The sequence below is a fragment of the Leptonychotes weddellii genome, chromosome 11 (assembly GCF_054177405.1).
Source record: "Leptonychotes weddellii isolate Sample4059 chromosome 11, ASM5417740v2, whole genome shotgun sequence".
NCBI lineage: Eukaryota > Metazoa > Chordata > Mammalia > Carnivora > Phocidae > Leptonychotes > Leptonychotes weddellii.
The window spans coordinates 34,695,109-34,707,722 of NC_138379.1; the positions used below are offsets into that span (position 1 = coordinate 34,695,109).

General features: G+C 44.4%; 2 protein-coding genes across 4 annotated transcripts in view; one reads left to right on the forward strand and one right to left on the reverse strand.

Moving 5' to 3' along the window:
• Positions 1-11,992, reverse strand: part of MISFA (mitochondrial sheath formation associated) — a 14,988-nt gene extending 2,996 nt beyond the window's left edge. Inside the window, exons 1-4 of the mRNA XM_031017530.2 lie at positions 11,808-11,992; positions 2,896-3,113; positions 2,384-2,476; positions 393-430 (exon numbers count right to left, since the gene is read on the reverse strand). Coding sequence (XP_030873390.1) covers positions 2,384-2,476; positions 2,896-2,964 — 162 coding nt within the window. The 5' untranslated portion in view covers positions 2,965-3,113; positions 11,808-11,992 and the 3' untranslated portion in view covers positions 393-430. The remainder of the gene's footprint in view (positions 1-392; positions 431-2,383; positions 2,477-2,895; positions 3,114-11,807) is intronic.
• A 24-nt stretch (positions 11,993-12,016) lies between these two features.
• UEVLD (UEV and lactate/malate dehyrogenase domains) overlaps positions 12,017-12,614 on the forward strand; it is a 45,818-nt gene continuing 45,220 nt past the window's right edge. Inside the window, exon 1 of one of the 3 annotated variants that reach the window (XR_014138651.1) lies at positions 12,017-12,175. Coding sequence is in view for 1 of the 3 variants with exons in the window: in XM_081798500.1 (XP_081654626.1) it covers positions 12,128-12,175 (48 nt within the window). In the remaining 2 variants the exon portion in view is untranslated. The remainder of the gene's footprint in view (positions 12,176-12,614) is intronic. The other 2 variants (XM_081798500.1, XM_081798499.1) reach the window with 2 other exon arrangements.

Below are 12,614 nucleotides of genomic sequence, written 5' to 3' on the forward strand. Positions count from 1 at the left end.
GCGCCTGGGTGGCTCAGTTGGTTAAGCGACTGCCTTCGGCTCAGGTCATGATCCTGGAGTCACAGGATCGAGTCCCGCATCAGGCTCCCTGCTCGGCAGGGAGTCTGCTTCTCCCTCTGACCCTCCCCCCTCTCATGTACTCGCTCTCTCTCATTCTCTCTCTCTCAAATAAATAAATAAAATCTTTAAAAAAAAAAAAAAAAAAAGAAAGACAGAGGGAACTCTCAGATAGTGAATGATAATAGAAGTATGTAAGCTACAACCACTTTCTTAATAAAGAAAAGACTATTTGTTTCTAAAGTTACTAGAGTTGGATTTTGATGCTTAGCTCATTGATCTGGGGGAATACATTCCAAAGTAGGAATAGAGAACAAAGTTGAAAGCATACTTACCCCTCCTGGGGGATACTTAAATCCCTTCCACATGGTTCCTGCAATGAGAAGCAACCATAAGATAACAATCATCGTGGGGCTTCTTGCTCAGCTGGTGGTGTGTGCTGGGGAAAATGGGTGGTTCTGAAGGGTGTGGTGTTCTATCTCCTGAGCCCTGGGAACTGGGCTGTCTTCATTCAAGACCAGAGGGTGGATCGCCCAGCATGTCAGCTCCTGGCTGGAGAGCTTTGTGGTCTAGTCTGAACTGCAATGGCTCGCCATGGCCATTTTGGGGGGCAGAGCTCAGACACCAATTGTGACATCAGCTCTTGTGACCTTGGGGGTACCAGTCAGAGTGAGTAGCTATGGGACAGTTGGCCAGGATGCCTGGCCTGTTGGGGCCAAAGAACCCTAACAGAAGGGCCCTGTTCAGGGACGCCTGGGTGGCTCAGTCGGTTAAGCGGCTGCCTTCGGCCCAGGTCATGATCCCGGGGTCCTGGGATCGAGTCCCACATCGGGCTCCTTGCTCAGCAGGGAGCCTGCTTCTCCCTCTCTCTCCCTCTGCTTGTGCTCTCTCTGTCAAATAAATAAAATCTTAAAAAAAAAAAAAAGAAGGGCCCTGTTCACTGGTGACCCTACGTGGTTAGGATTTAGCCAGCATCACATCTTTATTAACTCATCACCTATCAAAATATTAACTATTGGTTTTATGCAATCAGATGCAAAAAGCATTGCTATGCAAAAAACGAAACAAAACAAAAAATATCCTGGGTTAATTGGGACGGTTGGCTAGGCATGCTGTGAGCAATTACTTTATATACTATTGCTAGGCTATTTGAAAAAGAAAAATCTTGCATTTTTTGAAACACCACAGTTAAACCCTCATTATGCAGGGTATGCTTCCTCACAACCTCCCTGGAAAGGGAAGAGAAGGAAGATGGGCTGTTATGCTCATTTCACAGTTGGAGAACCTGAGGCGCAGAACAGTTTCAGTGGTTTGGTCAGGATCAGGTGGCTCAGCTAAGCAAGTGCCCAGTGCCTCCATCCACAACCCCACCCCCACAAAGGTCTGAGTTGGGTCAATACTCATACAGACATTCTGAGGCAGGTGGAGAGAAAAAAAAGAACCCTCATGCCTTGTTCTTAGTATCGCTGGGGTTGGGACTTGATGCCCCTGCTGTCCAGAGTAGCTTCCCAGAAAACCTGCTTCTGTAACCGGCTTATTACTAAGACTTTGTTTCTTTAACAGTGGGAACATCTTTGAAAAAACAGGTCTGAATGAAAGGGAGTGGGATGTGAGAACCCCAGGAGATGTTTGCTAAAAGGAGACTGTATTCATGTTTCCTAGAGGCAGGCTGGTCTAGTGGAATGAGTGTAAGAGGCTATTAGGTCCAGAGACCTAGGCTTGCATCCCAGCTTCATAAACGAGTTGGTCTGTATGGCCTTGGGTAAATAGTTGAGGTTGTTGTCACCAGTAAATCTTTGTTGTCCAGTTCATTATTTTGCTTAGTTGTTAAGTAAGCATTTAGTAAATGCTTTGCATCAAATGCTTGACATGAATTCCCAAATGCAATCCTCCCAAGAATAGTAAGATACTGAGCTATCTCCATTGGGCAGATGAAGAAAGTGAAGTTTAGAGAGATTCAACCTTCCCAAGGTCACAGAGTGAGGAGCAAAGTGAGGGCTTGAACTCATTCACGGTAACTCCAGTCTTGGGATCTGCCAAAAGGATGCTGAAAATACTCACCCAACTTCTTATAGTTTGTGAGAAAAGAAGTTAATAGATGGGAATGAAAAGAATACCTAGGAGATGTGCTTAACCAATCTTGGAACCTTGGCCTGCTGCCCAAAGCAGGGCTTGCCGTCTTCTTCCCCCACCGCATACCTCCAACCACTTCCCCTTTGACAGCTGATTGTTTCCCAGGGGGAAATAAACTCTCCACTGAGATTTCAGGGTGTTGCCGCATTCTCTGGAAAGGGAGGAGTTGAGTCCAGCAAACCTGACCACTCACTCAGAGCTGTGGGTCTTCATCCAAAGTCCAGCTCCTCAGTCGCGTCTTGTTCTCCTGAACAGGCCACTTCTCTTTCCACTTCAGAGCTGGAGGCTGAGTCAGAAAGAAATTTAAAGGCAGAAGTGGTTCTCCTTGTTGGCCTAGTAGGTAACAGCCTCTGTATGACTGCAAGGGCTGTTGGGAGGTCCCGCCAATGACCACATTCCCTTTCCCACCAGCGACCACTCATCTACTTGGCCTGAAACCCCCCCTCTCCAGCAGACCCCTTATAAACTCCATAATGCTTTGAGATAAGTGCTGTTATGTAGCCAAGGGGCAGGTGGAACTTAAAGCTATCCCAAGGGGATGAGAAGTAGCCTGGGAAACTAACTTTGTTCCCATTGCATCATGACCTCTAATTAGTGGTGCAACCTCAACTATCCTTCCCCTTTGATGGGAAATCCCAGCTGGGAAGGGGAGCCAGAGCCAGGACTGACTACTACCAGGGACTCACAGGCAGGGTCATTACTTACCATGAACTCCGGAAATGCGCCCATATAACACGCAAGTCCAACAAAAAGCATCCAGCCAAGCACGATCATGACAACAAGTAAAACAATGTCTAAGACACAACTGCACAGTGAAGACTATTCATGGAGATCTTGGCAAAGGAGTGTGCTCATGAAACCCTCAGTTGGTAGAGGTCTTGCATGTCAGTTCCAGTCCTTGGCTCCAAAGGATCCACAACGCCCTAGTGGAGAAGTTGAGAGTCTAGTAGGGCATTGTGACATCATTGGTCACATGGCCCAGACTCACATGTCAGAGAGACTGCCCCCAGACCAGTAGCTGAGCAGCAAACTAAGCTTTTTGTATGCATTCTCTCATAGCAACAATACGAAGTAGGTACTATTATCAAGCCCATTTACTAAGAAGACTGAAGCGTAGAGAGCCTAAGTGACTTACACTAGGTCACAAGGCCGATGCTCCAGATCAGGGCCAGGACTCAGAGCCCAGCTACCCGTTAGGAAGCTGGGCTCCTTAGACTACAGACAGGGATCGGTAAGGGTGTGAATGGAATAAACTGAATTCTAAGGAAATGAGACATCTCTTATTTCTGTTCCTCCAACTCCCTCATCATCTCAAGAGCTCTGTCACCACCATTTTATACCATTCTTCAATATCTTTGGTCAGTAACTCTCTGCTGGTTCTCCTCTCGTGGCCTTCAAGAAGCCACAAGAAGTCCTTTCCTTTCATGACCGGACTGCTTAAACAAGTGGTCCACACTTAAAGCCTTTCTTCCCAATCTCTACCTTTCTTCCATATATCACATTCTGATTTCTGGCCTCCACGCCACTACTTAGATGCTCTCAGATGTTACCAAAGATCTCCTTTTTGTCAAGTCTAATGACCTCATCCTCATCCCTTTGACCTCCCTGTACTGTCACAATGGACCCTTCCCTCCACCAGAATTCTTTCTACAGACACATGTCCCTATGTGTTATTTTGATATCCCCTTTATTTTCATTACTTGTTTTAATGATGAAAATAATAGGTGCTCATGGTAAAACATGAACCCACCTGCACACATATAAGAAAAATTTAACAATCTCCCCTCTTTTTCCCCTCAATTCCCATCCCCATGAGGTACCCAAGCCTGGTATGTACCCTTCTACCAAAGAATCCTCCATGAGCTTGCAAACATCAGTACACATATAGAGGGATATAGAGGGCTTCTTTTCAGTGTTGCTTTATTAACGGTGATCATAGTATCTATGCTACTATGCACCTTGCTTTTCTCCTGTTAACAACAATACATCATGGACATCCTCTTGGGTCAATGGACAAAAAAATCTAAACACATTCCTTTTTTTTTTTAATAATAAGCTTTATTGAGGTATAAATCACATATGATAAAATTCACTCCTTTTTAGTGTGCAGTTGATGAGTTTTGAAAAATGTGTCAATCTCGTAACTACCACCACCATCAAGAGAGAGAAAAATTTCAATCATCTCAAAAAGCTCCCTGTGCCCCTTTGCAATAGGTCTCCTCCCTTGAACTCCCCGCCCCCCTGGAAACCATTTATCTGCTTTTGCATTTTCCAGAACTTCATATAAAGAGAGTTATAGGCTCACTCACTGGCTTCTTTCACTTAACATAATGCTTTTAAGATTCATCCATGTTGTACAGTAGTTTGTCCTGTTTCATTGAATGAACATATGGCCCACTGCGTGGACATTGCAGTTTATCAATTTACCTGTCAAAGAACATTTGGGTTGTTTCCAGTTTGGGTTATTATGAGTTTGGATTATTATAAATCTTTGGGTACAGGGCGCCTGGGTGGCTCAGTCGGTTAAGCGACTGCCTTCGGCTCAGGTCATGATCCTGGAGTCCCGGGATCGAGTCCCGCATTGGGGTCCCTGCTCGGCAGGGAGTCTGCTTCTCCCTCTGACCCTCCTCCCTCTCATGCTCTCTGTCTCTCATTCTCTCTCTCTCAAATAAATAAAATCTTTAAAAAAATAAAAATAAAAATAAATCTTTGGGTACAGTTTTTTGTGTGAACGTAAGTTTTAGTTTCTCTAGGGTAAATCCCAGCAGGGGTATTTGAATCATGTGCCTGTTAAAAAAACCCTTATCACTAGTTCTCAGCAATTTTACTTTGCTTTGCCTGTGTAATTTTCTGCATGTTTCTTCTATTTGGAGTTCAATGAGCTTCTTGGAACTGTGGGTTTATGGTTTTCATCAAATTGGGAAAATATCTGCCTAATATTTCTTCAAGTATTTTTTTCTGCCTCCCTGTCCCTCTCTATGACCTCCATTACATGCGAGACCAGTAACCAGTGTGAACATGTCCCACAGCTTGCTGTGGCCCTGTTCATTTTTGAGTCTTTGTCTCTCTCTGTGTTTCATTTTGGATAGTTTCCATTGCTTTCTTTTTCAAGTTCACTCATCTTTCCCCTATAGTGTCTAATCTTCTGTGAATCCCATACAGTGAATTTTTCATTTGACATTGTATTTTTTCATCTCTTCAAGTTCAATTTGTCTTTTAAAAAATTCATTTTTTTCCACATCATGTTCATGTTTCCCTTTGCATCTTTGAGCATTTTTATAAGATTGATAATAAACATTTTAAGGACTCCATCCACATTATCTACCATCTCTGTCATTTCTGGAGTTGTTTTGATGGTTGATTTTTCTTTTTGTTATGGGTGATATTTTCTTACTTCTTTGAATGCCTGGTAACTTTTGGTTGGATGTCAACACGGTGAATTTTACAAGGCTGTCTGCTGGACTTGGCTATATTCCGTAGTGTGGGGTTTTTTCCAGGATGTTTGGTATCAGTTTGATTCTTCAGAAGCTTGTTTTAAGATTTGTAATGGTAGGCAAAGAGCAGCTTTTACTCTGAGGATAATTATCCCCATCACTGAGCTATGACCATTCTGATGCCCACTGGGCACTCTCTCTGATGCCTATTGTGTTCAGTCTTTCAAATCTGTGGAATTTTTCACAACTCCTAGCCCTTTTGAGAGCTCCAAGAAGTGTTTGGCCTGCTGTTTCTGGGTGGTTCCTGTCCTGGCCTCATGGAGTTTTCGTATGCACAGACAAACTCAGCCAAAGACTTACAAGGACCCCTACCCCTACGGAGATCTCCAGAGTTCTCTCTCTGTGGAACCCCTTTTTCTCCAGGACCCCATCCTGCAAATTCCTGGTACTCTGGCCTCCTTTGTATTCTGCTATCTTTCTTTACAACTCAGCAAGACTAATCTTGGTTTGGGTAGCCCCATTGTGCTGCAGTCTGAAAACCACTTCCGGACAGTAGGCTGGGGCAATTGTAAGGCTCATCTCCTTTATTTCCTGTCTCTCAAAGTTCATAGGCTTGTGCTGCTGCTTGTGCAAGATCTGAAAACAATCATTTCATATATTTTGCGCAGTTTTCTACTTGTTTGTGGAGAGAAGGCGACTCCTGTAGCAGTTGATCCTTCCTAGGCAGAATGCAAAGGAATCCAACTTATCCTTTTTTAATTTCTGCATAACAGTCCACATTTATTTCCTCTTTCTCCTAACGATGACTATATCAGTCAAGAGATGGAAACCGCACAGTAATTTCAACAGATAAAGTTTAATAAAGAGAATTATTAACTAGGAACAAGACATTAACTAAGGAAAAGGCAGAAAGCTCTACCTACACAGAAACAGCACATACAGGGAGCAGTTACCACCTCGAAGGCTGAGGCAAAGCACCCAAGGGAGAAACAAACTTGTAAGAGTCCCTCCCCTCCGGAGCTGAGATCCAAAACTGGTTGAAGAAGTGGTGGCCATCACCGACTGGATGGTAGAGAAATCCAATCAGCTGCAGGCCAGACCTGACAATTAGAGAATCACTAGATGCTGGTGAAATTTGCCAGGAAGTCTCCAGAGGGGCTTCTGGGAGGCTCACTGATCACTGCTGAGAATCTGCCAGCAGAATATACCAGGAAGCTACCCCGTGAGGTGCTGGTGGTAGAACTCAAGGCAAACTGTTCAGTGGCAGGGACGCCATTGAAACTCAATGGAAAACAGTCCATAGAGAGGCCACTGAAAGTCAACAGGGGTGAGCACCACTGGATAGCCCCCACGTGCCGCTGGCAGCCGCAGAGCAGAATCAGGAGAAACAAAGGCACACTGGAACCAGGAAGAGAAGTTTCTTCCTCCTACAGTAGCTCCCCAAGGCCCTCTATTGCTAAAACTTAACATCATGCCCACTAGCAAGGAAAAAAGGTTTACAAGGTCCATTACAGCAGAGCAAGCAGTGAATGGTGGATTCAGAGCTGAAGGACAATGAGTTCATAAACGGCACAATGTGCATTTAGGTTTTCTCCCATTTTTTATCACCATAAACAATGCTGTGATTGTTAAACAAAATTTCTTAGAAAATTTCTTCTGAGGATTGCCAGGTTTTTACTTGTTAACCAGGAAAGCCGCAAGATGACAAAAAGAGGATGCCAGTTCAGATAGAGCATGAAAATGGAGAGGCTAGATCAAATCCTTCCAAAAAAAGAACTAGTGTAAGAAAAGAAAGCTTATAATTTCATTTCATAAGGACAAAGGATGTCTTTCAAAAGACAAAGGATGTCTGTGGCAGGATCGCCTGAGATGCAGCATATGCTGTCAGTCAATGAACAACAACATAAGCTCCATACATCTAAGTGAAGGATACTGGTTTTTGATGCACATATTTTTTAAATTTTCATGAGGACTAATTTACTTATTTTTTTTCTTTTGTTGCCTATGCCTTGGTGTCATATCCAAGAAATCACTGCCAAGTCCGATGTCATGAAGTTTTTTCCTATGTTTCCTTCTAAAAGTTGCATTGTTTCAGGTCTTACATTGAGGTCTATGATCCATTTTGAGTTAATTTTTGTATATGGTGTTAGAGAAGAGTCCAATTCATTCTTGCATATGGATATCCAGTTTTCCCAGTACCATTTGTTGAAAAGACTGGCCTTTCCCCCATTGAATGGTCTTGGCACTCTTGTCAAAAATCATATGACCATGAATGCAAGGATTTATTTCTGGGATATCTATTCTATTCCATTGGTGAGGTACTTAGAGATGTCAAAATCATAGAGACAGAAAATAGAGTGGTGAGTCGCCAGGGGCTGGGAAGAGGAAAGAGTAGGAAGGTATTATTTCATAGATATAGAGTTTTAGTTTTAGAAGATGAAAAGCACTATGGAGATGGGTGGTAGAGATGGCGGGGCAACATTATGAATGTATTTAATGCCAGTGAACTGTACATTCAAAAATGGTTACGATGGTAAATTGTACGTTATGTGTGTTTTACCACAATAAAGAAATGGGGGAAAAGAGAAGTAAATGATAAGGACACATGTGTCTGATATTTGGAATACCAGGGGTTTCATCCCTGAACAGTATGTCTGACAGGACCAATAACTATGAAAGCAAAGAGTGTAAACAGAGTCAGAAGCAGAGCCCCAAGAAAAAAATTCCTATTTTAAACAAGCCATTCTTGTGACTTTTCTCAAGCTGCAAACAAAGATGCAGAATATACACTTTTCCCATTTCTTAGTTTGGGGATCCTTTTTTTTTTAATTAACATCTTTGTACCTGTGTCTTGGGTACTTTTATTTCGGTAAGACAAATTTCCAAAAGTAGGGTTATAGAGTCAAAGGTATGTCAGATTACTTCGCCCAAAAGTTGTAGCAAATTGTGCTCCCACGGACTACATTTGAGTTTCTTAAACCAGGGTGCAAGGATGGGCTTCAGTGGATCCCTGAACACTCCTGAAATTGGACACAAAATGGACTGCATATGTTGGCATGTACATTTTTCTAGAACAGGTCTGTATCTTCCAACAGATTTTTTTTTTAAAGTCTGCAACTCTAATAAGGCTGAGAACTAGTACACTATACCATCTTCTCCCTATGGCTTTGGTCACCTTACACCATTCATTCAGCAAACTTACCAAATATCAGAAGAATGAAGACATGCATAAATTCAAGCATGCTAGGCACTGGGAATACAGATATAAATGAGATTTGACAGCTATCTGTCAGGACCTTACAGTCTTTGGGGACAGAAAGAGGGGAAGAGATGGAAGTAGTCCGGTACAATAAAATATCCCAGGCAGGGCATTAAGGCATGAAGCACAGAAGACATGACATGCTTGGGGAAAAGTGAATATTTTAGCCTGGTTAGATTACAGGATGAAATAGTGCCAAATTCTGGATGTGGATGCTAATCACAACTTCACACACAGGGAAGCAGCAAAATGCACAGAGAAGGAACATGGTCTCTGACACCACCTTCTGCAACAATTTAACCTTTCTGAGTCTTGGTTTCCCTATCTGTAAAATGGAGCCAATTATACCATATATCCTCTATTTTAAGGTGCATACTTTTTCACATTTCAGCTCTTTTCAAATAGATGTAAGTATTAAAATTGGTATTTATATTTAATTTTGTAACCTTTTCTCTCCCAAAACTTTGTCAATAATATATCTCTTACTCAACAGGATCTCAGAAACAAGGAAATAGGTAATACAACCCCAAACCTCAGTTTCCTCGCCAGTAGAATGATCTATCTAGGTCATAGGGTTCTGAGAAGATTAACTGTGATAAAGCACATAAAACTCTAAGCAACGTACCTTCCACACAGGAAATGATGGCTACAAACACACACACACACACACACAGGCATAAAGTGTTCATAGGGCCTATAAGTCATTCGTAGTGACTAAACCAGAAGAGAATGAGCTGTTTGGATGGAAGACATCTTCCATAAATGGTTCTTCCATCAAATATTGAAGAACCTTGCTCAGGCATCACTTCTAACGTGGTGTCTTTTCCTTGATTACTGGATTTCTGACAGGGTCTGTTAGATCTTAGAGGCCCTGGAAGTCCCATCATTTCCTAGGTTTGTTTATCCGCCTGAGGTGCTCTCGGAGGCCTCTTAGCTTTCAATCTTCTCCCCTCCTACCTTCTCTCCTGGCTCCCTCTCTCGCCCCACATCCAGTCTCTACAAGGCAGCAGTCAGACCTATTCTTTTAAGACTCAGTCACATTACTTCTCTGTTCAAAACCTTCCAGTGGCTTCCTCTTTCTCTCACAGTAAAAGCCTGAGAAAGAAAAAAGCAGCCCCCAAAATCTGGGAACTGGTCTGACCCAGCCAGGAAGGTCTCCATGTTGTTAGAAGTTGACCCGGCACTCATGGCTAGGCTATGTTATTCTCCTGCTGGATAAAACAACCTCACAGAACACAAACACCAGACAGGGTCACTCAGACCATGATAAAATGAGACCAAATAAGGCCAATTCATAATTTTGTCTAAGCAGAGACAAACCAAAGGTCCCTGTGCAGCCCATGAAATACCGAACATCCTCTTCTCTCTGCTAATATGAGTGACTGCTTCTTCTTTACCAATTACTGCTTTATCCTTGCTCTAGTTTGCCCATTGTATAGATATTTATTGAGCTATCCAATCACAGAACTGTCTCTGCTTTCTGACAGCACCCAATCCAACGTGAAGTTTCACTTCATTAAATCCTCCCCCAAGTCACCCAAAGCCCCAATCCTATAAGAGATCTTTCTCATACTCCTGGACTGAGCAGTCCCAGTGGTTCTCCACAGCATCTGCTCCCTCACTGCAAAGAGTAATCAACCCAACTTATTTAAGGGTGAGTGTTCCTGATGCTCTTCTGGCTGGACAGCATTGACAAGCCAGAGTCCCAAATGTCTACAAAGGCCCCACAGTGATTCTCAGACTTCACCATGCATTAGAATCACCAGGTTTGTCAAAAATGATCACTTGAACCACCCCTCCCCCAGAGTTTCTGACTCTGTAAGTCTGGGGATTGGGTCTTAGAATCTGTACTTCTCCCAAGTTCCAGGTGATGCTGAGGCTGTGAGTCTGGGGGCCACACTGCAAGAATCACTGCCCTAACCCATCTGTTTCTCCCTTATTTCTCTGACTTAGCCTACTTCTGTTTCCTCACCTCTTACTTCATTCTACTCCAGCCACAGTTGGCCGTTTTGAGCTCACACCTGTCTTAGGACTTTGCTTTGAATGCCCTCTAATATAGAACACTTAATCTCTCACCTCTCAAGGAGACCTACCCTGATCTCCTTATCCTGCCTTTTAAAAATTTATTCCCCACAACACTTAATTACCTTCCAGCATATGATCTAATTTATTTATTTACTATACGTATTGTTTTGCTCTCCTCCTAAGAAAAGAATGACAGCCTTAGGACAACCAATATTTTTGTCTATTTTGTTCACTGTTGTATCCTCAGACCTAGAAAAAGATCTAGCAAATAGTCAATGCTCAACAAAAGTTTGTTGAATGAATAAATACCCTTTCCAGCCTCTATTTTCTTCTAATTGAGTCACAGCATTCCTGCCTCTGGCTCTCCCTGTAAATACAATCATCGTCTTGCTTACCCATCCTCCTGACAGTTACAATATCCATCTTCTGCGACTTTTTAAGCCCAGTGGCCCAAATCAGGGATAAAGCAAGTAAGTAAATCACAAGTCAAGGAGACCAGACAAAGCCAGCAAATTTCATTTCTTCGTCTTCTCTATGTGGATGATCTTATCCACCAATCTACCTCTTCTCTTGTTCTCAAACTCTTTTTCTGCCCTAGCTTTTCCCTCTCTGTGCCACCAACAGTTACGGCGCCCCTCCTTTAAAAAAAAAAAAAAAAAAAAAAAGGCAACTCCTCCCGGCATGCTGCACCAACCCTCACAATCTCCCAGTTTTTCGACAATGCTCCTTCTGACTCCATTTTCCCTTTCTAGCTCCCTGAAAATTTGCTTTTGAAGTCCCGTTACCTCTTCCTTCCTAAATCTAACGATAATTTTTGGTCTTGATCTTTCTCGATACTCTGCTGAATTTAACACACCCTTCTAGAAACTCTCTTCCAAAACAGCGCGAGTTGCTTCTACCTCCTTTACTGCTTCTCCTCGGGTCCTTCCTATTCCTCTCCTTACAGATGTCCCCAAGTTTCCTTCCAGCAAGCCGGGTCGTGGCCCCGGGGCGCTAACGCTTTTCCGACCGCGCTCAGGGTCCACTCTGGGGCGCTGGTCCGACTCCCGGGCGGAGCTGCCGCTGAGCCTGGGCGTTGGACGCGGGCGGACTTTCGAGCCTGGGAAGGGGCGTGGCCTTGGACCGCTCGGGAGGCTTGGACCTCGGCGGCCTCCGTCCAGGGGTGGGCCCGGAGGGAGGTCCACGGGCTGGAGTCGCAGAACCTGGCTGCGGGACGTGGATGGAGATGGAGTTCGACTGCGAGGGTCTCAGACGGCTACTGGGCAAGGTACGAGCAGCCCGCCGGGCCGGGTCTGGGGCGCCGGGGTGTCGGGGCCGGGCTGCCTCGTCAAGGCGTTTCCCCGGCTCGTCCCGGGGTTTGGAGCGGAGGCGGGCTGGCCTGAAGCCGGCTGCGGGGAGTGGCCCCCGGGAGGCTGCGGGTCTCTCCCTCCCGAGTCCTCAGTCCCAGGGCGGGGCCTGTGGCTCCGCCCACGACTCCGAGGCCCGCGGCCTCCACCGGGAGGGAGACTTTCTCACGCCACCAGCGTCTCTGGTTCTCAAACAGCTCCCAGCACTCGCCTGTGCCTTTAACCACGCCTTTCTCTCTGCTGCTACGGCCTGCCCCTTTTTTCTTGACTTGCAATCTCTTTTTTCTGAGACTCAACTCAGATGTCACTCCCTGCAGGATGGAATCACGCCCCTCGCTCTGCTTGCTTTCAGAAGTCTGG